The sequence below is a fragment of the Paramacrobiotus metropolitanus genome, unplaced genomic scaffold (assembly GCF_019649055.1).
Source record: "Paramacrobiotus metropolitanus isolate TYO unplaced genomic scaffold, Prichtersi_v1.0 Parri_scaffold0000029, whole genome shotgun sequence".
Lineage (NCBI taxonomy): Eukaryota > Metazoa > Tardigrada > Eutardigrada > Parachela > Macrobiotidae > Paramacrobiotus > Paramacrobiotus metropolitanus.
In genome coordinates this window covers 291438-319380 of record NW_026570249.1, presented here as the reverse complement: position 1 = coordinate 319380, position 27943 = coordinate 291438, and the positions used below count along the sequence as shown (strand labels likewise).

The 27943-nt window shown below is 39.8% G+C and overlaps 7 protein-coding genes across 10 annotated transcripts; 4 read left to right on the top strand and 3 right to left on the bottom strand.

The window, feature by feature from the left end:
* The first annotated feature begins 10 nt into the window (after positions 1–10).
* Positions 11–4074, top strand: LOC129588339 (G protein-coupled receptor 137Ba-like). The gene is made up of 6 exons (XM_055482517.1): positions 11–812; positions 1042–1134; positions 2133–2405; positions 2804–2947; positions 3032–3160; positions 3414–4074. The coding sequence occupies exons 1-6, from the start codon at positions 453–455 to the stop codon at positions 3732–3734; spliced, it is 1320 nt and encodes a 439-aa protein (XP_055338492.1). The 5' UTR covers positions 11–452; the 3' UTR covers positions 3735–4074.
* A 364-nt stretch (positions 4075–4438) lies between these two features.
* Positions 4439–8879, bottom strand: LOC129588357 (uncharacterized). The gene is made up of 13 exons (XM_055482541.1): positions 8614–8879; positions 8371–8475; positions 8068–8162; positions 7570–7800; positions 7126–7405; positions 6803–6915; positions 6569–6641; positions 6289–6452; positions 6041–6151; positions 5836–5967; positions 5668–5766; positions 4884–5535; positions 4439–4789 (listed from the first exon to the last, which is right to left on the bottom strand). The coding sequence occupies exons 1-12, from the start codon at positions 8687–8689 to the stop codon at positions 5284–5286; spliced, it is 1731 nt and encodes a 576-aa protein (XP_055338516.1). The 5' UTR covers positions 8690–8879; the 3' UTR covers positions 4439–4789; positions 4884–5283.
* Positions 8880–11329: 2450 nt separating this feature from the next.
* On the top strand, positions 11330–12711 carry LOC129588413 (uncharacterized). The gene is made up of 3 exons (XM_055482611.1): positions 11330–11430; positions 11598–11703; positions 12003–12711. The coding sequence occupies exons 1-3, from the start codon at positions 11368–11370 to the stop codon at positions 12470–12472; spliced, it is 639 nt and encodes a 212-aa protein (XP_055338586.1). The 5' UTR covers positions 11330–11367; the 3' UTR covers positions 12473–12711.
* A 573-nt stretch (positions 12712–13284) lies between these two features.
* On the top strand, positions 13285–20071 carry LOC129588400 (uncharacterized). 3 transcript variants are annotated; one of them, XM_055482597.1, is made up of 4 exons: positions 13285–13429; positions 18831–18915; positions 19224–19665; positions 19817–20071. In XM_055482597.1, exons 2-4 carry the CDS (start codon positions 18895–18897, stop codon positions 19867–19869), a joined length of 516 nt encoding a protein of 171 aa, XP_055338572.1. In that variant the 5' UTR covers positions 13285–13429; positions 18831–18894; the 3' UTR covers positions 19870–20071. The 3 variants fall into 3 exon arrangements, with proteins under 3 accessions (XP_055338572.1, XP_055338570.1, XP_055338571.1); XM_055482596.1 differs by lacking the exon at positions 13285–13429 and adding an exon at positions 18487–18633; XM_055482595.1 differs by lacking the exon at positions 13285–13429 and having other exon boundaries at positions 18482–18915.
* A 905-nt stretch (positions 20072–20976) lies between these two features.
* LOC129588318 (uncharacterized) lies at positions 20977–22607 on the top strand. The gene is made up of 3 exons (XM_055482483.1): positions 20977–21117; positions 21481–21907; positions 22237–22607. The coding sequence occupies exons 1-3, from the start codon at positions 21067–21069 to the stop codon at positions 22290–22292; spliced, it is 534 nt and encodes a 177-aa protein (XP_055338458.1). The 5' UTR covers positions 20977–21066; the 3' UTR covers positions 22293–22607.
* Positions 22540–25370, bottom strand: LOC129588316 (paramyosin-like). The gene is made up of 6 exons (XM_055482480.1): positions 25195–25370; positions 24697–25089; positions 24210–24551; positions 24036–24110; positions 23875–23949; positions 22540–23789 (listed from the first exon to the last, which is right to left on the bottom strand). The coding sequence occupies exons 2-6, from the start codon at positions 25045–25047 to the stop codon at positions 23121–23123; spliced, it is 1512 nt and encodes a 503-aa protein (XP_055338455.1). The 5' UTR covers positions 25048–25089; positions 25195–25370; the 3' UTR covers positions 22540–23120.
* Positions 25370–27753, bottom strand: LOC129588317 (uncharacterized). 2 transcript variants are annotated; one of them, XM_055482481.1, is made up of 6 exons: positions 27670–27753; positions 27345–27562; positions 26564–26674; positions 26392–26501; positions 26234–26309; positions 25370–25708 (listed from the first exon to the last, which is right to left on the bottom strand). In XM_055482481.1, the coding sequence occupies exons 2-6, from the start codon at positions 27439–27441 to the stop codon at positions 25377–25379; spliced, it is 726 nt and encodes a 241-aa protein (XP_055338456.1). In that variant the 5' UTR covers positions 27442–27562; positions 27670–27753; the 3' UTR covers positions 25370–25376. The 2 variants fall into 2 exon arrangements, with proteins under 2 accessions (XP_055338456.1, XP_055338457.1); XM_055482482.1 differs by lacking the exon at positions 27670–27753 and having other exon boundaries at positions 27345–27660.
* Positions 27754–27943: the final 190 nt, after the last annotated feature.

The window sequence follows — 27943 nt, the reverse complement described above, 5'->3', positions numbered from 1 at the left end:
AGTCGTTACAGTATTTTTCAATTTTTAAGCGATAATTTTGACAAACTTTTTTCAGAATCAGAAACCTTGCGTGGGAAATTTTAGTAAACTTTACATATTCATCAAAGTGAAAATATATACCAACAACGGCGAAGAGTGACTGAAAAGTTAAGAGACTTTTGTGGCTTCCGTCATCGCTACTTGGTTATCTTCGGTTGTTTCCCAGATTGCACTGCATTGGAATGGAATGCGAAAGTCAGCAGTCAAGACTCAAAGTCAAGATCGTATGACAAATTCTGCCACTGATGATCTTCGAAAATCGTGAAGGATTCTGTTCTCATTTGAACATCCTTTTATCTAATGCTTCAGGCATATAATACAAACTTTTTTACACATTTTGATCGGAACTTTTGTCGCGCATTGATACGTTCTTGGGTATAAATCAGTCTGATGTTTACTGTGAAGGCTCCACTATGCCAGCCATAGATCCGACATCAGTGCCGTTTGATTATTACCTCAGAGGACTTGATTTCGTCGCAGAAGATGGCTCGTCACCGTCCATCACCGTCACTCCACTGCCCACCACCACCGTGTCGGATTTTCCGACCATGTCGCCGGGATTCACTCCCGAAGTGCACTGGAGCTTGACGGTGGTGTTTGTGATCCTGTACACAGCGTTGTTCATCCTGGCGTACATTCAGTTGTGGATGATCTACTACTACCGACACAAACGATTATCATATCAGTCGGTTTTTTTATTTTTATGTTTAATTTGGTCAGGATTGCGCGTGACGTTGTTCTCGTTTTATTTCCAAAATGTCAAACTTGCCAATGTGAGTATGCAGAAATGTGATAGGAATGTGATGACACGGTCGAGACCAGTTTCCTGTACAGTGTGTTGAACCGCTACGGCGCGATACAGGGTTTTATGCTGATTAGCTTTGTTTATTTGTATCAGCAGTCTTTACTCATGTCACATTGCGTAAGGCTATTAAACTTAGGAAGACTGGAAGATTTTAAATTTATTAAGTATTAACTTAAAATTCAAATGTGTTGTTGCAGGATCTCCCGATATTTGCGTACTGGTTATTGTACTGCTTTCCGGTCTGCATCCAGTTTTCCTTACTGTGTTTGCTGGTCCTCTACTTTGCTCAGGTATTCGTATTGTACCTTGTTTTGATTTGTAATGCAAAATGTAATCCAAACCTTTTAACATAGTGTGACTTAGAGTACAAAATACAGAAAATGACATTACGTATGCACTGCGTAAGTGCTGTAAGGCTTAATTTAACTCTTTTATGCTTATTTTGGTTATTGGAGATACTTTTGTATATTATGTGCTTCAGTTTCTGGGAGAACTTCCGGTTAGTCAGGGAGTTATTCGGGGAAAGTCGTGAACGGATATTACGCAGTTCAAGAATTCAGACAACGGCTGTGATGATGTTATCGGCATGTTCAGCCGCGCAACTCATTGCAGCGGAACCGCTTTAACCGAGTGCACGCAGTCTAAACCTGTTGTTAAACTGAAAAAACCAAAACACTTACACATGCCGTGCGCCGGAAAAGCGAAAATAGACTGGGCGTACTGTTTTGGAAAAGCACGATGATATCAGTTGGCAACGCCGCAACTTCGCAAAATGGCACACTTTGAGCTCGTATTATTTTTAAATCTTGCCGAATAATGGTTCGTCGACACACGGATTTGTGGAAGCTGTTGATGAAGTTAATAGGAAAAAGAAAAGGGGACGTATTTAAAACTGAAACCCGATTGAATTTGCGGTTTTAGTGGGTAATAGTTATTCTTCTTGAAAGGCAGAGGCTCATTTTTGGGTATCAAAATTATTTTCCCTGAATGTACAGTACACATTCAAGCATAGAAGTATGGATTGTACTGGGCAGGCATTTACTGGAGCGGTTCGTCCGCGTTACACTAGTCGTGCAGTTCTTTGATTGCCCAGAAACTGATTTTGACTGTCTACATCTTTTTAAAAATGTAATTACACCGGCTTTTCTTGCCAAAGCCTGATAAATGAAAATCGGTTAGATGACGTGATTTATGGTCGAATGTGTTATCCTACATTGTGAATCACTATAATTAAGAAAGCTCCATTTGAACAATTATCACCGGTATTATGTGATTTTGTTACGTTTAGGTGCTGATCAAAGCTCGCGTGCGATACGGAGGACCTCGACGCTATCGCTTGTATCTGCGATTGGGCATGTTTGCGGCCGTGGCCATATTCCTGTCAACGGATGTGTCTTGTGCCATCCTCAACAAACTCCATCAAGACATGACACTGTTTGACATAATCCTTACGCGGGTTATCATCTGTGATACCTTATTTATTCTTGCCAGTGTTGCCTTATCATTCTGCGTCTACAAATTGGCTACCATGTCTTCGGCCAATATTCTACTGGAAGCTAAGGTATATATCAGCGACTATTTTCCCGTAAACACAGAGCTGTCAGTCGAAATGGAATGCATTCTTTGAAATCGTGACGTGAAATCAGCTTACTCTGAAACACTTGTGCACGCTCTTTGACAGTGACATCTGCACCGTAGTTTATGGCATAGGCATCGTGAAAAGTAATGAACAGTTTACTTGTAATTTACGCTAAGAACATGTTGCGGCGACATTTTTTTAAATTGAAGTAGTTGCTGTTATATTGGTTTAGTTTTGCTAGAATTGTGAAGTTTAATATCGGTGTTTTAAAGATCAGCTTAAGAATTTGAAAAATAGGCATTTTGGACAATTTGTTGAAAAAAAGGCATTCATGCACAACTGGCAGATGTGGTAATATTATTCTTTTATTTATTTTTCAGGGAGCTACAGTAACACAGGCCAGCTTAGTCTGTGTCGTGACAATTTTGCTGTACATTTCCCATGCAGTGTACGACCTGATAGCCATATCACTGCACCAAGTAATACCCGATTTCGGACTGGGTTGGATCAACGTCTCCGACGAGGTCAGACAGCTATTTCGTCACTACACGTGTTCTTCTGACTCTACAGAATAAAGTCCGCACATGTTTACTGAGTTTATTTTGCAGGGATATCTGTTCAACATCCATAAAGGCTATGGTTATCTCAGCTTCGGATTAGTGCTATTCTTCTGGGAGGTGTTACCCACATTCACCGTTATCATATTTTTCCGAGTTCGCAGGCCGAACATTATCGTGGTAAATGTGACATAATAATATTCGCCGTAAACAGCTATGTGTTTATCTCGTTCATTAATTTTTCTCGGTTGATATTATGCAAATCTGCACTAAAAGTGACAGTTCGATAGCTTCTGTACGGATAAATAACCCAAGAAAATATGCGTAAAAAATGAAATAAAATTACTCGTTTTAGAATTTAACGTTTTTTTTGTGATGTCATAAAATATCAATACCGCTATTATGCTTAATAGTTATCCATGCCCTTTTGCAGACAACGTCTACGATGAATTCCGGACATTCTGTCGGCTCGTACTTCTTCAATCAGCCTCGACGGTTCAGTAGCGACGAAGATTTAACGCGCAGCACATCCTCGGTGCCGGCACGCTCCTTACCCGTGGAAGATCCCCGTTTAACCCGCAGTTTTAACGCCAATTTGAGTAGTCCGCGTAGGCCGTTCGCCTACCGTCGTCTGAGTGACCGCATCACCATTACGCAGAGTGTGACGGAGCAGGAAGAGCGCTCCGGCTCGCCGCCCGTTCAGACGCTGGAAACAGCGGGAACGGTCAACACGGCGACCTCGCCGGACGAGTGAACGGCGGTGAACGTGTTTCGTTTTAGGAACGCGATAGTTTTTTGTAGTGTGCAGATGAGATTATTACATTGTTGACAAATGTGCAATTGAATTTGTAATTATACTGCTGTACAATTTCTTTCGGCTGTGGTTCTTTTGGCTTTCCTGCCCGGATCTTATACTTCCTTGTGATTTTTTTGGTTTGGTGACGTACTACATGCATTTCGACTTCATGTGCTTGTGTTTTTTTCAGAGTATGTTGGCTGCAGTCGTTTGTTTACTGCTACTCTGCTTTGTACGTATGTCTTGCATACTTCACAGTTTGCGTTGACATTAAAATTATAAAATTTTCGCTGGGTGGAAACGAAAGGTAGCATCGTAGCGCGTTACATGCATGTTGGTGTTCTTAATTATGCCACCGGTGTTGTGACAGACAAGTTAAAACAATAATAATCGTAACCAGCGTTGAAAATATTCATCTTGCAAAAATTTAAATTTCGAATTAGCTGTGTCATGCATACCGTTTGTGTTATAGATTTTTGCATTGTGTACTATCGATTACAAGTACTTACAATACCGCCTGCAAGTAGTCGTACGGATTACGGAATACACTCGCCGACCGATCACTGAGTATTAATTTTGGCGGTTGTTTCTCGGCTTTAAAATATCCTAATTACGAACGAAATTTTCTGGCACTGACACCATCTGATATTCTGCGAGGAATCTCAATACACATTTTACTGCTTTTCAATACATACTGTACTTATCACATATTAGAGACAAGAATTGAGAAAATACAAAATAGTTACGAGTAAGACATAAAATAACGAAAGGTGGTATGTCGCGGTTTGTGAAAATATTCAAAATCCAATGCAAACGACTGTGCACAGCTAAAGCCTAAACCATCGTGCAATGCCATCCAAATACTTGACATAAATGCGCTGGTCAATCGCTACACAAAAATGAAACGTACAATTTACAAAGATAACAGTCAAACAACAGCTCCGTGGTAAAAGCGAACCAGGAATACGAGAAGCGCTCGCCATGCCGACACCAACAACATTGTTATAATCCACCTGCGAACACAAAATACAGCCAATACTTAGAAAGAACTTCACCATCGCATAAATAAACATTCCTTTTTTTTCCGTGTGATCCACATCTACTTACTGCATTGTACAATGGTGATCGGCATCCCACAGGCCTCATACGAGCCTAGCTTTCGAACAGTCTCCAGACCCTGCAGTATTTCCCCAACAATCACATTGACGCCATCCAGCCACGGCATCGGCGAGAGGGTTATCATAAAACAAGGCCAATTATCTTTGGATACCGAAATCAACCCGGCTACTGAGTGCGCGAGAGAAGCAACAGGAACCTCTGCCGGGAATGTTGGGCGATGGCTGAGCTGGCCACGGCTACCCGTTGTGCCTTGATATCCTTTCGGGCGGAACCAAACGGCTCGTTCCGGCATTACACGGAAGATATCCCCTCCCGTGAAGTTGTAAGCTTTGTGCTGACCAATGCTCATATTGTAAAAGTCATCAGCAATTTCCGGGATGACATCCGATCATATTTTCAGAAGAATAGGGTCCATCTGCTTTCCACCCAGAGAGATAACCATCTTCACCATGGCCACCAAGGCACTCATTCGCGGAGTGGCCGGCAAGGAAGGCGCCACAGCGGGCAATGAAAGACGCCTGGCATTTGTTATTTCCTTCTTCAAAGAATCAACATCGGTGCGCAAATTTTGAACCTCGCTGTTGTGGGTTGATGAAGCCTTTTTGCAGACGTCTTCCATTTGTTTGAGGCAACCCTGCGCCTGATAAAAAGTCACATGGTTAATAATTACTGTAATTAAAACAAAAAAACTGTTCCAGTGGTGGACGATTGTAACGCTTATGCCTTCTGGTTAGGAATTGTGCTAAACCGATAGACTGACCAATTTCCTTACAGTTTTGTCACACTGGGTCTTGATGTAGATGTAGTTGACTGCCTTGTCGGATTCATAGTCACTGCGTTGGACCAATTGACTGATGCATGGCTGGCTTTCCTATACACAAAATAAATACAGTTGCATCATAAACGCAGCACGAACAAAATCAAACTGGAACTTGCTTACCATGAACGAGTTGGCTTTCTTCACATCTTTTCTCAACGCTTCCACCTGGCCCCGAACTTTGTCAATTTGATCTCCGTGGCTTGCTAAACACTGTTTCCAGGTGTCCTTCGTTCGCTTGTTACAGTCCTGAATCTACATAAATAATCCTCCCGGTAAAAGTGTGTGTTCAAAGCAACTTGTTTCCGCAAATTCGGGAACACTTTACCTTGGTTTCAATCTCGTTCAAAATTTCTGTTTTCCGAGTTTCTTTATCATTCAATTCGGCTTCCCAGTCATAATCGTAATCGCTGCGGCAGACGAAAGTGTCCGTGCATTCCTAAAATTAAATGAAAAAAAGTGCAAGTAAACTATTCTGCCTCAACGTAGAAGTGACATTTCTCCGCCACTTGTGGTGGTGAATGTTATGCGTCATAACAGAGCGCACACAGACAGCTGCTTCTACCAATGTCTGACCTTTAAGATGGCTTCGTTCAAGTTCTGCAACTTATTCCCAAATTCTGCTTCCATGCTCGCATATCGCTGCTCCAGTGTTCCTTGGACTTTTTCAACGCAGCTGAAGATTTCTTCTGACCGGGAACGCAGATCTTCCGCGTGTTTTGCAGAATTTACTGACTGGGCTGTAAAAGCGATAAAATAAACGGTATGCCGTTTCCATTGCTACGTTAGGCTAATCGTGATGCAGCCATAAAAAAGGAATAACTACGTATCAAAATAAAAGTAAAAAGCTACAAACCGTGGCGCAATTCGTCCAATTCAGCTCGTATATCATCCATCTCCTCTGCGTGCATATCCGTAACGAGGTTTTTCTGCATTATACCACAAAAATTTTTAAGTTTGGATACAATAAATCCTTCCGTTACTCTGTACTCTGCTTAACGCATCAAATAGTATCACGTTAGAAACTAGCAACATGTTAACAATTGTTTTAAATATTAGCCGTTAAGTACAGAAGATACTCGTAGTTCACCTCTTTTTTCAGCGATGCGATCTCAGAGAAAGCTTCCTGCAGATCCTGACGCAGGGCAGCATTTTCATCTTCCAAAGCCTGAATCCTTTTCAAAACCATCTGCGCGATATCCTCTAGACAAAGGAGCGTTTGTTAAACAAATACTACCAATATCAACATTAATATCACCAATGTTCTTATGTGCATAACTGCAGTATAACCCAACAATGTAATCACTAATAAAAACACAGAACAAAGATTACCAGGCCCATACTTTGTTCGTACAGATGCAGTGAATACTGAATACACAAATTATTAACAAGACGGCGTGATAGCGGTGATACCTGACAACTGAGACGGGCTTTCCTCTTCTTCCTCTTCAGCTGGATAATCTTTGCCATGTAGTTCTGATGTTTTCCCTTCCTCAACCATGGTAAACGATTCCGCATCGTCTTCCATTGTACATTCCACGCTCTCCAATTCTTCCTCATCATCGTTTTCTAGACTGCTTTCCACGGGAATAGCGTCACTATCATATTCCACGATACTGTCGATCTCTACTTCATCGTTCGTAATAATTTCTTCTTTCTCACTTCCAAGAGTCACAACATCGCTTACACCATCCTAACAAAAAACACAATTTCAGTGCTGGGAAATAATCATTCGTCATGGTACACAAGACAGCATCACACAATGCAAATCAAGTATGACTCACAATCAGAACTTAACCGTCTTAACGGCATCGGTTAAATTTTAAATCTGTGTTGTACGGGAAAACGATAAAGTACCATTTCAGACGCGCCCATAGCAATACTCGCTGTCTTATCCAGAATCGACATCGAAGACGTATCGGCACAATCAGGCTTGTGTTCGACAATTTGCGTAGAAATACTTGTAGTGATATCCAGAATCGACATGGACGAAGCATCGGCACAGACAGACTCCCAGTCAGTGGATGGCGAAAGGGGTTCGGCTTTCATCTGGTTCTTCTCATTTATCCAGGGTCGTTCGGCTCGTTCCTAACACATAAATTCCAAAAGGTTACTCGAATAAAACTTATCCACTACATGCATGATGACCTTACTAGCTACTTCACAAACACAGCAAATTACACTCTAAACATTCGTCGAATTCCACACTCTCTTAATTAAATGTGCAAAATTTATTATTTCCATGTATTAGTCACAAAAATAAAGTTTGTCATTATTTTTGCATCTCAAACTGTTCTTGCACAAGTGTAATTATTACTATAGTTTCATCTTTATGTGTTTTTGTATGTATTGTACCTTTTCTGAAACGACGGTGTAAACTTCCGCAGAGTGTGGCGACATTTGTGGTCCAAGCTCATTCCGAGATAAATCCACTGGTTCGGAGGTTCTTCCTAAATAAACACATAGAAACTGAATTTTTGGCTTTCCTCATAGCGTGGCACCAGTGTAAAGGGCATTACAGAATTCTTGCCAGCAAATTACTGCAGTAATAATATGTACTGTTACTGTACTACTGTACATATTCTACAGGCAGCACATAAAACAGATGTAATAACGGAACTAAAAAATAACGGACCTCTTACTTCTCTAAAATTATACCTGATTGGGGAATGACCACTGATGATCCAGATTCTTGCATTTTGGCATTCCGCAGAAGGTTTTCATAATGATCTCGCTGGAATCGTATAGCAGCTTCGCACAGCCCTGTCAATTAGGATAAGTCATACACAGTGCAGGATAAATAACACTGGACGTTGGAAGCCCACGAAGCCCAATAAAGTTGTCAAAACTTTCCAATCCAGTTTTCTAGGGATGCGATATTCTCAGTTAGAGGTAACCCACCAAGGATTCTGCTAGTATTTTGAATGAAGATTCCGCGTTCCTGCATCAGCTGTTCTTCCAAAGTCTTTCCCTCCATGATCCTGATCTGTTCTACAAAATCTTACTGACTGCCTGAAATTCTCTCAAAAAGCCAACAAAAGATTTTGTAGATGATCTTTAAGAAGTGGACAGTAAAAATATTCAAGCAGAAATTTGCAAATAAAATGGTAACAAATTCCAGCTGAACCCGGAAGACTGATGCATGCAAAGTGACGCTTACATTATGGATCTGCTGCAAACCTGCAAATGAAGAAGATCAAGAACTGCACTGTCAGCCTGTCAGCATGCCTGGTTCTGTCGGGCTGCTTGGACAAAAAACCAGCATGGTCAGCCGGTCACTCTGTGCAGTTTCCAAAGCTCATCCCTTCGTTGAGCCGAGTCAGTCGACGTCTGTCAGCTGTGTGCAACTGCGCATAAGCGGTGACGTGACGTCATTTCATCCGATCTACCACGTACAGTGCCGGTACCGGTGCCGGAAGGAAAGAAGGTTAAAACAACTGCGTTAATTTCTGTATCGTTAATTTTCAATTTTCGTTAATTCTGTACAATTATGTGCAGAGTTTAATAATAAGTACAAATAGGATTATAAAATAACAAAAATTAATACGATTATTCTGGAATCTGGAGTAACAAAGTACGTATACTGCGTATATTATAATAATGATTTGAGGCTACCGGCTACCACTATGTACCATTATTGTGCTCTATGATAATTATAATATTGCTCTCGTAGGCCGTAGACAAAAACGTTAGATTTTTATTGGGTTACTCTATTATTTTTTACAATTTTGTTATTTATCCAAAAACTGTTCCATGAGGACGGTATCCGAAATAAAAGCACTGTATTTAGCCGGAAAATTTTGACCATCTGGTTTTTCCCGCTGTTCTCTATACCGGCGCCAGTTACGTAGTTATTGAACTTACGAGTTACGAGTACTTCAATACAATATCACCTTTACCTTCTATAGTGTTACCTTCTAATTATATAGTGTTACTTTAGTTTTAGCGAATTTGAATGTTTTTATTCCGAAAAAATATTACCTTTTCGCAAGAAATTTTCATCTGCATAAATGACTGAAACCGGTATTGTGCATTTGATATAGTGAGCCATATCTGACTGCGCTTATGCTTATGCTTCGTATAAAAGAACACATGGTATTATTATGCAGAAAATTGTTGGATTAGTGTATTGTACGTAGTGGTCAGTCAGTTGTACCTCCTTTTTGTATGATAGGGTTTATATTATCGTCCTGTATGTAAATATTTGTAGAAACCTTAAAACATTAAGTAGCTATAATTCATAAACAGATCTGTACATCTTCGTCTTTTAGTAACTTACCTGTAACATCTATTCCTATAGTATTATTAATGTGGAATTTTACGCAGTTGTTGAATATTATGCCAATACTCGCAGTATGCAGTTGCTTATAGTAAACAGTAGTGTTTACACAAACACACTGACAGTTTTTTTCGAAACATGATTCATTGCCATATCCGTATGCTTTTCCGTAAATGTATATTGCTCCTCTTTAACTGTATTACACCAATGATTATGCAGTATTCGAGTGGACAACCTTGCGGCTAACCAAATCTTTACGCTTATGATTTTATTTCAGTTCAGATCAAAGGAGGGTCTTTCTAGTAATTGCATATATAGATGTGTGCTACGGAACCAAGCCAAGGAGACTTTCTTATCGACTTGTCAGGACCCTGCACTAAATTATTCAGATGAAAGCAAAATTAACTTCAGAGTTCTTGTCATTGATTGCGCACAAAGATCTATTGCGCACATTATGTAGTACTTCTACATAATGTGGTTTAACAAAAATAAGCAAGCAAATATTGCAGCATATTAATGGAATGTGCAGAGTTACAACGGGCAGAATACTAAAATACCATTCAACTGACTTTTTGATAAACTAATGGTAAGGCTACAAAATGTGGAAGCTGTTAAACGTTCGTAATTATTCATACTAGATGCTGTCATTAGTCTAATTTTAACAAGGAAAATGCACCATCGTTTAACATACAAGCTATATAACAATAATCAAATTCAGTAAATTTGCTAACTTTTCAGGGACTTTTTACTTTTATTATGCGCACGATATGAAAAAATTTTCAAGGGAAAACCACTGGTTTATACAAATGACTAATATACAATTTTTGACAACGGATTATGCATTGTCATTTTGCTGTGCTTGAGAAAAGCCGCACTAAACGATCCAAACGTGGATAAAAGGTTTTCCCGTTGTTTACACGTTTTCACCTTTTTGTGAATAATGTGTTACAACTTACAACCAGGCGACTCATCCCGTTTCATAAATCACACCGGGTTGGAAAATAATAAATTTTTGGTTAATGTTCGTTGCACGGCGCTTACCGACAAACTACCGGCATTTAACTGAATGCATGAATCACCAACATTTGAATGCACAGAATAAAAATTTTCATGTTAAGTGTACACTTTTTTATTGAGGCTACTGATGCATGGTCAGCAAATACACATTAAACATTTAACCATGTATTCGTCCACACACTTTTAACGATAATAGTGCGGAAATTAAACTGTGTACTATGTGACGCGTATTGTTCATGTTCTACCGGGAAGCGCTTGACTTGCCAATCCGTAAACTAACAGATAAATCCAAGGTACTTCGTGTTGATCATGACATGCTTCCGATACATAACCGTATCACATTACACGCCGGTCTGAGCATGTTTGGTGTGGTGGTTTTATGTCCCTGTTGCGAATTGAAGGATCGCACCTTGTTTGTAAAGGTGAAAAATCATATATAAGAACATGAACCGTTTTATAATCATTCATCTTTGCACTAAACAGCAACCAGCTAATTTTACAAATCAATTTTGTATTTAGCGTTGAATATTATTAAGGTTTTCGTTGAACTACGTACGTTCCCGTTGTTTGTACCTTTTGTCTTCAAAAGGTTTTGCTGCAAGCTTTCGAAATGGACAGCCGTCTCGTTTCCGCTGGGATTTTCCTTTGCGTGGTATTGCGCTGCGCTTACAGTTTCATGTTGCCCACGTATGGATGTAAGTGTGATAGTACGTACTCGTATTAATTATACAACATATGGTAGTTACGACTATGGTCGTGTACATTTTTATAAATTGTATGAGAGTTGACTACCTGTATTTACAAAATTGAGATTGTTTGTTAAATCTTCACATCTTGTTATCTCCTGTGTGCCATGTTAACATGTGATATCTGCGGGTTTAACGTATTTAGCCAAATTATTTTGGTGGCGTGTTGGTTTTTAAACTGCCTATGAGTACGAGTATGGTCTTTGCTTTTGGCGGATTTCAGTTGTCAACTTTGTACTTATTTTTAGCTAACAACTATCTGCAGCCGATGCAACCCATGAATGGCTTCCAGCCAATGCAGCCCATGCAGCCTCTGCCCGGCATGACGTCCTACCCGCCGATGACCTTTGATTTTGCCGGTCAGCAGCCCAATCCCAACTTTCCCACTCTCCACTTCCCGCAGATCTACGTTCCCAGCGTCCAGATTCCCAACCAACCGGGTGTCAGTGTCCTGAATAACTCGGCGTCCGCCCAAGGGCCTAACGGCGCCGGAAGTGGCGTATCCGTCGGGGCCAGTGCTTCCGGACCAGGTGCGCATGCCGGCGGATCTGCCCAATCGAGTGGTTCAGGCAGCAGCAGCGATGGCTATCAGAGCAGTAGCCACGGGATGTCCTTCATGTCCAGTGGATTGAAGAAAGCGTATTCCCAACCAGCGTATCCGTATCAGTCAAACTATCTCGGACAGATTACTGCATGGGGACCTAGCGGATACTACTAAAGGTTATCTATTTATAATGGGTATCTGTGCAGCAGATCTGCCAAAAATGTTGTTCGTAGATTGATTAAATCTGGTAAATTATGATTTATTAAGTAATTTAACACTTTGAGCCTTAATGTATTTGCGCTGTTATTTTCGTTCTACCGAGAAATGTGTGAAAGTTCCTGATTATTAGCACTTCCTAATTAAGAGATCTCTTTTTTTAGCTTGAAAACAGGAATAAAGCTTACTGCACATCACTATGCGATAAAACAAATGTGATATTTCCGGTAATAGTAAGATATGGTGAAATGTTTTGTACAACCATTTCCAGAATGTGAGAAAAGTGATTAAAATAAAATGCTGGCGATGACTAAGTAGCAAAGTACACATATACTTATGCATGCAGTCTATTACTCACATTTGATGTACATCCATATTTCACTTACTGAACATACAATCAAATATTTGGCGGAAGTGTTTTCCGCCAGGCGAGCTGCTTGCTGCACGAGTGTACGGAAGACTGCTGTGCAGTCGTTAGTACTATATGAGTCATGGGTTCTCTGGCTCAATATGTAATTTTACTTCTTGTCTAGTCTTAGCATATACTCAGATATAGTACTACCGTAAGGTATATCGCCGAGTTGGGTTCGCTATTATAAATGGGCCCGCTTTTACGGTTTTCTGACGTAATGGTTTTTGATTGGGAGAATGAGAATGCAGTGGGTTGACATTTCTTTTTTATTGGTGGTCTTGTCGAGCATAGTGTGGTTTGGGTATATAAAGGAATTCGGAGTGCGGTTGGAAATTAGTTTGTGAGTTGGTTGTTTGGAAGTTAGTCTATAAAATGTCTTGTTGTGAGATACGATTGTGCTGATTTAAATGCGTTCAAAGCTAGTAATCTTGTTAGTTATATTGGTTATCAGGAAATGAGAGTTCAATAGTAATTTCCAGTAATCATACTGTTATATATTACTGGTTAGTGCAAAAACTGCTCAAGTTGGGAACAGATAGCGGAAATTTGAAATAATAACAGAAGCTAGTGGTTTTGGAAAAAAGGTATGTTTGTATTGATAATGCTATTTTTGTAACTTTGTTATTTCTGTATTTATGGTATTTCGATATTGTTATGTTTTAATCAATAAAAATTTGTTATTTGTATTGTTTTTCAAAATGTAAGATTTTATTAAAACAAAATGTTGTTGTTGTACGTATTATCTGTTGTTAATTTATTTTTTTGTCGCTACTTGTTGTGTAAAATTATTAAATTAGATAAATAAATTTAAATTGTCCAGATAAAAGGTAACTGAATAACGGTACAACACGTAAACCATTGTTTCGTATTATTTGATACATTTGCTTCAGTACCTTCTAAATCTTTTTGCTTCGATCGGCTTTGTCACCTTAGGAGTCATTTCGGTGAACCAAATTAACAGTTACCTTTGTAAGGAATTTATCGCACTTCTTATAAGAAAGTGCCCCTCTCCCCCTCCTCATATTACAGATCCTTGAGGATAATTAACCATTGTATCGTACTTTTTGCAGTTAAATTCGTAATTTATATCTTAGAAAACAAAGAATTACCAGCGTCTTGAATGCCACCTTTTCATATAGCGAGTTATAACTTACTCGGATATGGCTAAACTCTACAAAAAGGTGGCAAGTTGACTCGATAAGATAGTAAATATTTGTTGGATTAAACATTATATGCTGATTCGATTTGAACAAATTCGGACAAATTTTCTGCTTGTATATTGAATCACTTTTCGTAAAAGTGATATTAATTTTGGTGACTGCGCCCCGACAAACCGGGCGCATAGAATTCAGCTGTGCGCCCGAGCACTCAGGGCGCACAGCTAAATCTATGCGCCAATTTAATCGGGGGGCCTTCTGATTAATTTTACCGGTAATATTCCAACTAAAATAAATCAAAAATGAAAATAAATTTTTTGTACAGTTTTAGAGTGAAATTAGACGTACGTTTTGAATGTTAGAGACTTCGGGGGTCGCGTTGGAATTTATTGCATATCACATTGCCCATGTGGCATTTTATCATGATTGGTTTTTCCTTTAAGATATTAAGCGAAACTGTTTGGGCATTAATTCGTAGTTGTTGCGGATTGCTGATTTTCTTCGTAAAATCTTACAGGAACTTTTTAACGAAATTTCGCCATAAGAAAATTTGACATAAGAAACAGGTGGATGCAGTCATGCGTTTCAGTAAATCGTTTCAATGAGCCGTTTCAGTGAGTCATTGAACCGTTTCCGTGGCTGTAAAGATTTACTATTCTTTTACGAGATTTGGAGCTTGAATACTGAGTGTGGAATGCTTGTTTGGTGAAATGCTTTCGTAAGTGTATTTTTGAAAGAATTAATGAATTGTAAAGTTGATGTTAATGTTGCCAAGAAATATTGAAAGATTTTGAATAAAATGAAACACCGGGAAGAGTTGGATTCAATGATCCGTATGATTTGCCGGCTGTATTTTTGGCTGGCGTTCTATTGACGCCCGAATAATTCCCGATTAAATTAAAAATTATATCGTTCAGTCAGAATATCAGGCACTAGAGTAGCACTTACTTTGCCACATTCTCATGGCAAAAATTAATTTGAAATTCTACTGTGCGTGATAACAGATTTAAGTCCGTTTTTAAAGTTTTTAAGTGGTGTTGGCATTTTGTGAATGATAATACTTTGTTTTAACTTCTACAAGCGAATGCCATTTACATTTAAACTCAAATCCAAACTATTACAACTCTTTTAAACAGGTAACAGTTCCCAGAACAAATGCGGCATTCCCGCGCTTTTTTGTTGCTTTTCAGTTATTAACTCGATGTTATTGCTGATAAGTGCCTACTTCGTGCGATCGTGGTAGTAAAATAGTATTGTTGGCAACCACAGTTTGCAAATTATTACATTTTCGCCGCTAATTTACCACACGCAATTCGCGGGAGATTCGCTACACTAATAAAGGTAAACGAAAAACCAGAATATGGACAATGTAGATTTCGCCCCACCATTTTTGCGTTTGTTTCAACTGAAAACAAATTAGAACTACTTTCGTAAGTTTCCAACCTGATAATCAATTGATGCAATTTAGAAACAATTTCACCCGCCATGGAAAGCTTTGCAACTTCAAACCTTTCAAATCACTGCGAAAGACTGCTCCTTACACTTTTTAATCGTTTCATGCTTAATGACTTTGGCAAGTGCACTTGATTAAATCATATTTCTTTTCCTAAATGAAAATAGTATAAACGCAACGAGCGGTGATGGAAAAGACGCTCTCAGCCTAGCTAAGTTTTCCGTCAGGCCTGCACACCGTTGCAGGGCCTATATACTCAATGAGTGTAGAAAGTAGACTTTCTTAGACGGCTTGTATCTGCACGGTCTATAGGAAATCTGTAACCAAAATGTTACACGCCTGTGATTGGGACAGTTAAAGGGTGTGGTTTGCGGTATGTATGCCTGTTAATACGGCCACGGCCATACTGCATAGCTGTTGCTATAATACGAGGAATGGTTGGGCGAACAGCCTAATATAGTAGTATTCCATGTGGCTTGTATCCCATTCCCGTTTATCCCGATTATTTCTTTTTTCCACCCACGCCCGACGGAGCTACTATTTCCGCAGGAAATGTCACGTATTGTTTTTATTATATGGTTTATTGCAGGTAGTTATTTAGTAATAATTTCCGTTTGATTACCAACTCTAATTTCCTTGGCTTCGAGTTCTTTCGTTTTTATCGTGTTTGGTATTTATAAATTTGACTTCCTGGAAGGTTGGGCGGTGCATGATAAGAACACTGATCTGAAAATTAAGGAACACATTTAAGGAGCATATTGTACGAGTACAGTTTAGAACACATTGAAGACTGTCCTCCTACAATGTGCTCGTTAAATGTGTTCTGTAAGAGACCAGGAGTACACCTAACAGCACGTTTTTATTCAGTATTCCATTTCTTTCATCACTCGTCAGTTCACCACTAACCTGTGTAGATTTACAAGCTTAACCTCCGCACTCAATTCATGGACAAATATCCGCAACTAAAAATTTTACATATCATAAGAATTTATATTAAACTTCAAATCGCTCGCAAAGAGAAGCGCGCATATTTATAGTATACACGTTACTCTTATGTCCCCTCCTTCCAGTTGGCAGTAAGTTGTTAGTTTAGTTGGGCGCAATTGGGCGCATATTTATAACATACACGTTACTCTTCATGTCACCTCCCTCCATATGGCAGTAAGTTGTTAGTTTAGTTGGGCGCAGTTGGGCGCATATTTATAACATACAACTTACTCTTAATGTCACCGCCTTCCAGATGGCACCAAGTTCTTGGTTGGGCGCAGTACAGCGTATATTTATATTAGCGGTAGCACATTATTGTATGATATTATACGACTTATGTATATGACGATATTATACGACTTCCAAATGGCAATTATTTGTAATTCAGTTGGGCGCAGTTGGGCGCATATTTATAACATATACCTTACTTTTTCTGTCACCATCTTCCAATTGGCAGTCAAGTATTGGTTAGAAAGTACTAATATAACGCACAGCATAATCATATTACTTCCATTCATTATAATACTTTTATTTATTTTACAATACTTATTATACACAGATTTTAATTTATTGTAAAATAAAAATTTAATTAATTTTTAATTACACCATAGTCATGATTACACCATAGTTAATTACACCATAGTCATGATTACACCATAGTTAATTGCTCGCAAAGAGTACCATTTATGTATAACTACATTGAACCATATCTACTGCCGTAACGTCACACTCCACGCGGGTGGCGGTACAAAGGTACAGTATAGTGTTTTGCCCCTTTCCATTAGCACTATTGGTTATGTTTTGGTGCAATATTGGTTTGGTAATCCACTAAAACATTTTCAACCGAAACAGTCCTTTTAGAACTCATGATACTCATCCTGAAAATATTTCCCGCCTGGCGATTACAGACTGCTCACGAGCAGGCTTCCCGATAGGTTTTTAAATATCACATTAGACAAATGCGATCTAATTATATGCTAGCCGCTTAATCAGCTAAATTTTACATGTTACTAATTATTGTGAAACACCTTCGTGCCTACAGAACTTGGTAATAAGATGCAGTTTTATACGTAAAGTAGTCTAAACCCTTTGAGTCCTTTTAAAACAAAGAAAGCGATCTTTTGCGCATAAATGATAATATTAAAATGAATCAATCGCGCACTTCAACCCGGTAAAATACACATCCGTAAGACCCCATCGTCAGATACATATAGTGCAAGTTTCTTATAGTCTATTTAGCTAACTATCTAAGCAACTTATCAACAAGGGTTGAAACAGGGGCGACGGATAAACCGAAAACAATATTAATTGTTATTTACATTAAAATATTTGTTAGACTAAGTCCGCAGGACTTTGAAATAAAAAGCATTAAAAATCGATATGAGCAAGGCTCAGGTACAAATATATACAATACAATACTAGTAAACCTAACTATATGCTAGCACGTACTGCAACATCTTTGCTTCGTTATCGGTAAAAGGCAATAAGATGTACTATTTAATTTTATTTTGTGATCCAACGTTTATCATCTTTTCAAGTCCTATCATTCAAAGAATTCAGCTTTTCCGACAAATTATGGTTTTGCAGATTTCATTGATGCTATTGCATTTTCGCTTATTTTTAAGCAGCTACCGTATGTGATATGGGTAAAAGCAAAATTTTTATAATATCGATACAATCATAGAGACATTATATATTAAATGGATAGGAGGCGAATGGCTTCTCATTATTGTGCGCCTTATACTTTGTAGCTAACCGGTAAGTGCAAGCTCGTCTTGCTTCGTGGCTCTGCTACCGGTACAATTACCGCATAATTGATTCCCGCAGCAATATAAATTTTTCAGGCGTAATAAATAATCAGTCAAATCAGGTGCCAAATTTAGCAATCGAATACAGCTCTATACTAAAATAAATCGCAGTTTTCAAACAGCAACCCTTGAATTTCCACCGACAAGCTCACCGTCAGACGCAACAGACTGGAAGTTCTAGGTAGTCTGCTTTGGCATTCGGAATTAAACGTGCATACATTTAATGTCCGCTGTTATTCTCAAAAATCATCTGAAAAACTTCTGACATATGCCTGCATATAACATGATGACTTGAAATCGGTGTATGTATTCTTCGCAAAAACATTTTATCAAACGGATTATATTTTGAAATCGGTGAATTGATTTACTTATACAATACCACCGAGTAGCGTATAAAATTAGGAAGCACTGCTACAGCGCTGCTACCCATTGTGATATTATATTTGTATTGTCTGTCAGCTGTAAATACATTATTCGGACGGTATAGCAATCGTTCCAGCTTACTGAAGTTTGGGAATTGTATTGTGCATGTAACGTTGACGACGCGGAATTAAGCTCGAACGATGAATTACTTAATTATTGCGGTAAGTTGAGCGCCACCATACTGTATTGTACAGCCTGCACTGTAGTAGTGATTATTCTAGCTCAACCGACATACAAAATTTTGAGAACACGTGAATACGTAATTCCCTACTAAGCATGAATTTTCAGTATCTTACACCATAGACAGATTTTCAAGATACTGTGACTTAGCAAAATACGTCTGGTACATCTGTAAATTCATCTGTTACAAAATCCGCTGCGAAGGTTTTGTGTTTTATCATGCGAATGCTAATCATGCGTAAAACACTTTTATTTTCAGAGTGATTAGTTTTGCATGGCTTTCTTACAGAGCGTCTTTTTTCTGCTTAACGGTGCTGATACAGCCGATGCAGATGCCCAGCTAGCAGCAAACTCAAATTCCCCAAGTCCTGTGCCTACAACATTCACCCGGACCCAAGCTGGCGATACTAAAAATGTCTCAACAATAACATATTCACGTCTGCCAATTCCCCATGGGCAGAGTTACAATATGACATGTCCACGCTCCTTTGATCCGCCATTGCCCGTTGCCGGTAACCAAACCAAGAAGGACAAGTACGAAGTCGTACTCGCGCAAGCCAGATACAAGAAAAATCCTCCCAGTGAGGACTGCGATGATGAAGAGAGCCTTTTCACCCTGCAAGCCGACTGTCCAGCCGGAAGTCAGGCTTGTGGGACAACGGCCAATGATTCTTCGCAGGATGAACAGTGCAAGGAGCGCCCACTAGTCGTTACCTGGTTCTGCCGAAAAAGTGAGAAAATTAATTGACCTTTAAATAAATATATTAATGCTAAGAGAAAGTACGAGACCAGTTTACAGGTTGTAGTAAACATTTGTGCCCAGCAGAAACATTATCCGCTATATTCTATCTGTGCATTTATTAGATATTTTTAATTTTTCAGCTTCATGTGAAGGAGAATGCAGGAGAATTATGGTGATTGACATACTGGACTGATTGAGATTAATTCCTTTATGATTGACAAAAAAGCGAGCGGTCGTTGAGATTGTGCATTAATGATTGGGTTGTGCAGTCTTTTAGCATAATTCTCTAAAAACAATAAAATGGGCAACTCAATTTCATGGGTACTTCTGTCTCTGTTTGTCACACGTTGTTGTTGCAAATAGCATTTCGTCGCAATTAAAAAGTGTTTTTTCAAAGAGAACCAGTACGTATGCCAACGCGATCATATTCGCTGTCAATGAATTCGAAAGACCAGAATCAGTAGTTAATTATTTTTGATGAAATCATGCCACTGCAGCGAAGATGCAGCTACGAAGTTATTTCAATTTTACAGGTATTACTTTCTATTAGTAATACAAAGCTATAGTTAGCACATGTAGTGAAAGGTACCAGAGTAGCAATCATTAATAGCTGTAGTATTACTGCATTTAAAAGTCAGTTCTAGTTATGTCAACAAAGTAATACGCTTGCCGCACGCGGCAGAATTTTCACAAGGCATCCCAAACATCATGCCGAAGGCATAAAATGTCGTTGTTGCGCATGCTTACAATTAGTACGAATCATTATTACTGTTATACCGGTCACTACTGTAATTGCTATCCAGGCACACTGCTACGAATACGAATGTGCCGCTCCGACTATTCGGTGTATCACCGATAAGTGGTGGTTAATTACATAATTTCCGCAAAGCTTAAGCGTAATCAGTAGAGTAGAGTGGGTTTCGAGCTGTGTTGTACTACCTGCAACGGTTCACAACGAACCCTGGTAAGTATTTGTAAAGGCCGCACAACCATATTCCCATTAATATGCCTGCTTGCTGAAAATTTTGCAAAGCCCGAACCATGGCTACCACAGCAGCACTGCATACGCATGACCCCTACAAATGCAGTATAACACTTTTTGCACTAATTCGGTGTTTAACATTAACCGCAGAACTACTATATATACTCAGAAAATAAACTTCGTCATAATTTTTCGCGAAGTTACGTAAATGTTAGCGTACCCGCTGGCTGTTAGCATAGATATACAAAACAAAGTGATCAAATTTATACAAGATCAACTGTCAAATATGCAGACATACATACTGTAGCTAGCCGTTTCAGCAATTTTTGCTAATCTGTTGGATTTTGACACATCCGCTAGATAGCTACACTACTGCATGTAGATACAGTACTGTTGCCGGAAGTTACGATGCGAAACCTATTTTTCGGTGCTGAGCGGTTGCGCATTGTCATCGTACTGGTAAGTTCGTCAAGCGATAAGTCCTTGATCATTAAAAGTGGTCTATAAGTGGTTTAAACTAAATTAAATTGTAACTGAAAGCCACGTAGAACAGGATTTCATGGTTTACATTAACTTTGATATAACTCGATAGGAGTGTATAAATTAACTTCGATATAAGCGCTTAATATTAATAATTGTGAACCAATACGATTACTTATTGTTAAAGCTTATAGTTTATCTTTGATACGTCGTTTTACTGTTTGTTTTTACGGTAGATTGGTCAACTGTTTAGTATGTTTCGATAATCACGGGACCATAAACTGCAGTTTTTGACGAATGCTAACCTGACACTACCGTATACAGTAAACCAAAGTTTTTCAGGCACTAATTTCTTGTCCGAGTTGGATCGGTCGCTGCACCAGTGCAGTCGCCATAGCGAAATTGAATTCCACAGATCCGATACCAACGACATTCACCAGAGAAACTTTGTTTGGATCATTCCTGTATTCCAGGGTGGTGATTCCCGACGGGCAGAGGTATAACATCAGCTGTCCCCGTGCGGATGACCCACCGTTATCCGCCGAAGCACAGCTGAAACAGCATTATGGGGTTACAATGGCCCAAGCTAAATATAAAACATCATCCCCGACAAATTCAACTACAAGCTGTCGGGATTTTAATGCACTTGGTGACTTCAAAAAAGCCTGCCAGCAAGGTGAACCTTCGTGTGTCGTCACATCCAAGGATCCTGGGAATGATACGGGATGCAAACACCGACCTTTGACCTTAGCATGGTCCTGCATACCAGGTAAGAAAAACGCACGCCCCGCTTTCCCATACATTATGAACTCCGTATACTGAAGTTATGCTTTCTTGCCGAGTTTTGCAGTGGTTTATACTGCCCTTATTTTGAACTCATCGAAACTGTAGGAAAACTTGTAAAAGAAATAAAGACTCATTTTTTATACCAATATATCATTTCATAGCAAACACATGAATAATACGAGAACTATGCTATCGTTACCATTTGCCAAAGCACTTTTTTTTCCGAAGCGGCGCTCTCGAACGCTTAATACGGTCTCTGGAAAGTGAATTTGAAAGTTTGATACTTTCATATACTATCTCGGTTTTTTTCAGAGTCTAATTTCGACTCAATGCGCCGAAGAATTATGGTGATCGACATAATAGATTGAGAGCTACCCATCGTAGCACACACCTAGCCTCAAAATGAAATGTGCAAGCAACACCGCTGGTTAGTGCTACTCTTTCCACAGTAGTGGAAATTTACTGCATTTCCTATCTGCAGATTCCAGTATAAAATTATCAAATGCTCCAGATCCTTCGGCATACTTGTATAATACTCGTATCATGCAAGTATTGACCGTACTGTACATAAACATTTACAACAATTATGATGTTCACTATTACGATGTACCGGTACCGCTTGCATGCAGATTTATGTCACCAAGACTGAACGTTGCTTACAATTAATCAAATCGTTACATGAGCATCAGAAATAAAATATGTATGTACATCAATTTTCATGCATAAGTTGCGTCAACTCCAGCTAAATTTAAATGCAACAAAACAATACAACATTAAGGTTATGGCACAACAAAACTCAACGACCAAAATCAGAAGGAGATCGCAATAGCCCACGTGCATTCTTCAAGGTCAGTCTGAGCATACCGCATGGAGCTCGCCCCGCTGTCCACTCGAAATAATATTTAAAACTTGTAGGCTGTAATAAAATTTCATGAGCTCCACGACATATCCCAAACGTTGTGACCTTGTGGTTATGTTTTGTGAAAAATGCAGGAACTGTTATCATCAAACAGGGAACACCTGCTCGAACCGGCATTAATAGGACATGTTATGAGTACGGAACGTGAGTTACGAAAGAGCGTGCGAAAACTATTAGAAATACGGATCCAATTTTATCGACAACCATAACTTCAGAATACTGTACAACACTGATCGTCCATGAAAATTCCGAAGAGGAAGGACAATTACCAGTCATTTCACCAGTAAGTGCGGTCTCCCCAGGAGAAAGAATCGTCCGCAAAATCCTGAGGCAGTCCATGACCATGGCCAAAATACGCACCGTGATGTGGCGGATGCGGTATACCACGGTTCGAATTACCACGATATACGAGTTGGTTGCCTCGTCGGCGCGCGCCTCTGCCACGGGACGGCTTTGGATACGGTCGCGCTGCATCCCTGGCGGATGGATGTACCACGGGGTGTACCGGCTCAGTGGGCGTCGCGGAACCCGAAGAAGTGGGTTTCGATAATGATGCCGGTCGGACTGCCTCTACGGAACTCGAAGCGACAGGTTGGACAAACGAAGTTTTCGTTTGAACTGCAGATGTAGTAGGTAAAGTCGTTTCTGCCGACGCCGTTCCTGATACTGACTTCGGTAAATCCTTATTTAAAGTATGCGTGGCGTCCGATTCGACAACCGGAGGAACTGAGTCGTTCAATTTCACAGCCGGATCCACAGTGCGCGTGTCGGTGGCCGGTAGTGACTTTGGTTCAGATCGTTCGCGTGACTGGCGGAGTTGCTCCAGAACGCCCTGGAGACGAGACACTTTTTCATCCTTATCCGCTTGAGCTTTTTGGCAACAGTTTAGCTGCTCGCGCAGCTGAGCAATAGTGCCTTGAGCGGTCTCCAAATCGTTTGCTGCAATCTAAATGGAAAAAATGATAATGAGCTAACACCACTCACAGTAATGTTCTTAAACAAGCGGTATTTAAACCGAACAGACCGCATACCATGCAGCGCATATTTAGCTCGGCAATTTCCTTATCTTTCTTCGCAGTGACTTGCAAAACTTCGCTTGCCGAATTCTAAATGGAAAAAAATGAAAAATTAATGCGAACACCACTCACAGTAATGTTCTTAAGCGTCATCTAAATCGAAAAGACCGGCATACCTCGAATCGCAGATTTAGCTCGGCAATTTCCTTATCTTTCTCCGCAGTGACTTGCAAAACTTCGTTGGCCGAATTCTAAATGGAAAAAGAAAAAAAATGAAAATTAATGCGAACACCACTCACTGTTCTTAAGTAAACCGGCATCTAAACCGAAAACCGAAGAGACCGGCATACCTCACATCTCAGATTGAGCTCAACAATTTCCTTATCTTTCTTCGCAGTGACCTGCCAAACTTGCTCTTCTCGTTGTTTCAACTTCACCGTCAGCTTCTCATTGTCGGCGGTCAAATTTTTCGCACAAGCTTTCTCATCGCTAAGAGCTCCGCCAGTCTCAAGCAGTGTATCCTTCAGCGAGTCCAATTCGGTTTTCTGATCCGCATAAGCAGCGCGCAATTTTTTTAATTCTTCGTTCAAAGCCTTCTGAGTCTGCTGGAAACGCTCACGTTCCGGAACGAATCGGTCTTCTAATTTGTCGATGGTTAGCTTTACCGCCGCCTCCACTTCAGCGGAAAAGCGCTAAGCAGGCACAACGTAAAGGAAAACAGAATCAGTATAAAAACAAAAAATGAGTAAAAAATAATAATTTTTAAAAATAAAAAATGCATACTCGTACTCTGTAGTAGGTCCTAAAAAAAGCACACACAGAAGATGACATAATTACCGCGCAGCGTCCATTAAGGCTAGCAATTTCAGCAGCCTTCTTCTGAAGGCTGCCTTTCAAGTTGTCCAGGGCAAAATTCTTCGAGGCCAGTTCTTTTGCGGTTTCTTCCAGTTTCGTCGCCATGGTCTGAATCATCTTATCTTTCAGCTTGTTGTCCTGTACCTCCAGCGAGCCATCGCATTCGGTCACTTTCCGTCGCAGGGATTCTATTTCTTGCTGCTGTTGCGCAATAATAGATTCCCATTTTAACTGTTCTTCCAAACGTTTCTTATCCTTCTCCAAAAGACATAAATGTTCTTGTTCCAAGTCGGATGCCCGCTTAGCAAAGGATTGGGCCTTTTCCGTCAACATAACGATTTTCGTTCTCGCCGCGCTGATTTCTTCCTGTGCCCTCTGCCAAACAAAACAGGGAAAATTAGAGAATTAAAAAAATTTCGGTAAATCATTCAATCATAGTTTATCAGTCAATTTGTTAGAATAATCAATACTAGTACTCACATCACACGCTCCGCTCAGTACAGCAGTGGCGGCTTCTCTCCCATTTAACGTCGATTTCAACTGAGCAATTTCGGCATCTTTGGCGGTCAGTTCTTTGTCGACTTTATCCTTGCTGGTCTTCAGGTAGTTAATATACGTCTCTTTCAGCCTGTTCTTCTCGGCATGAAGTAATTGGTCTTTTTTCACCAGCGTTTCCTCAAGCAACGCGATTTTTTCCGAAGCTCGACCTTCTCGCAATCCTCAACATGACCGTTCGAACCTCCAGCTGACAACAGATTAGCATCGGAGTCGGGCTTAGATAACGGTGTATGCTCCTGGCGTTGTTGGGCATCGGCGCACTGGACGGCTTGTGCGTCGTTAACCAGCTGTTTCTTCAAAGTGTTATTCTGATTTTTGGCGGCGATAAGATCACGACATAACTGTGCGTTGATTTCCATGGCACCGGTAAGAACACCGTGTTGTTCCACATAATTCGCGCGCCAGTTGGATAATTCCTTTTGGTCCGTTGCATCGTCTACATTAAGATACAGTATTACATAGTCAATCTAAATAAAATTAATTTACATTAAAATATCTAAAATAATTCTGATAACTAAGATCTGAAACTTGGATAATGAAAACTGCATATATAAACGAATAGTTGTACGAAACATTTTTGTTTCGTACAATGAAACAACACAATAACAAAATTTATTAACATTAATTTAACTTTCTCATATTATTTTATATTTCCTCACGAGGAATGCATGTAAGTACTTGTACATCTTTCTACTCGCAATATTATGTCTCTATTGTTATTAGAGTATTAGAGCATCACATCTATGATCTATGCAACAATAAAAAACAATTCCGAACTCGTACTAGTAATACAAATATATTAGTAGCGCGAAAGTGCTAGTCAAATAACTGTACATGATAATCAATATATATTGATTATCGTGTACAGTTATGTACCAGCACTTTCGCGCTACTTTATTGCACTACTTTTTTGACACTTTTGCTCTCCTATGTCTTTACGTTCCATACATAACGCACGTACTTCTTAGTTCCTCGTGTTTCGAAAAAGCGTCGTTCAATAATCCCACAAAATCTTCATACTGATGCTCTCCCACATCCTGGAAAATATTGAGCAATGAAACTGGATATGTTTCCGGATACAGTTAACAATAAGCGCAGGCAACGGAGAATTTATATTACCGGTTCAGCAGAAGTCACAATTCCCGCTTTTTCGACCGTTTCCGAATGCACGGGAACTGCACATTCACCGTTAACATTCGCACCACCACGCACTATCGATGCATCTGCGCCTAAAAGAGCAAAAAATTATTACTGTAAAATGAGCCCGGCACGTCTCTATTGACTTTCGCACCGGATGACGTAACCGGTGTGCCGGGAAACCGTGCAGCGACTGCAGCCTGCTTCTCGCGGATTTTGTTCTCGTAATGCTCGCACACATTCCAGACGATACTGTGGCACAGACCTGAACATCAGATAAGTGAGATAACACAGCAACAATGATCAAGAACCAAGATCAAGACAGACGTAAAGAATCAAAACTAGAATCAAGATTAAGACGTTGACCCGCCCCTTGCGGTAAACACTGATATTTATACACATGCAGATACTGATAAATAGATAACGTGTTTTTTATTTGCATAATCTACCGTAGATCATCACTTCACAGTACAGGTACACAGGCAAAATGCTCTAGTCGGCACTCGGCAGACGAACCACGGTGCTAGCAAATTCGTTCGGTAGATTCGTTCGCGCAACATTAGCGCGGGTTTAAATCCAATACAAACCATTCGAACCTCACTCTTGTATTGCCATAGCACTAATGAAGGTCTTTTATATTATGAATCTATGCGCCTTCATTCGTGCTATGATATTGCTCATTTTATAATTCTGTATCACTATATCGATATTCTGCACAAATGGCCATGACATCAGACTTGTTTGACTCGTGCGTTTGTCTGCCCAAGGAATAAAGTATATAAACGAACTACTCGTAGAAAATGCAAGCAAAATTAACTGTCACCAAACCGGTTACTAAACAACTTTTATATCCATGGCCTTTACAGTGAATATTCTGAACCAATAAAAATACGATAACCACAAAACTTAATCAGAATATTAATGCTTTGACTTACTTAAGTAGAGTCTGTTTGTGGTAGAACAGTATGCATTCTTCTTCCGCTGATCCTCACAGGAGTCCAGAGTCTCCGATGAACTGCCATCTGCATCCATATCTCGTTACTTCCCGTAATACTGACTGTTTAAATGCAGACCAGAATGAGGTGGAACGGTTTCCAGCATCAAACGTTTTGGTGCTCAAAACTGGTCAGTTTCGAGTGGCATCGTAAAGCCACTGCGAAAAAACCCAGTAAGTACTGTATTTCTTAACACGCCGTAGAAAAAGTAAGTACAGTACCGCAGCGCCATTCAAATCATCAAAATAATGTGGTATTTACTTACGTCAATAGAGTAGTGCCAGTTTGGCTGGCGGATTTGCCTGTACACCAGAGACCGCTTGTTAAAATGCCCACTTCAATGCACAGATGCCGAATAAAGGAGACACATGCACAGTACAGTACTTGCAATAATCAAATACAACATAAAACAATGCGTCACCACTGGACCGCCTACTTTTTGTCATTTTTATATACAATCAGGCCTATCGGCCTCGAGCGCACCGTGACTTGCGTAGTACTCCTACCGACAGTTCGTACCGATCAAAAGGTATGTGTTA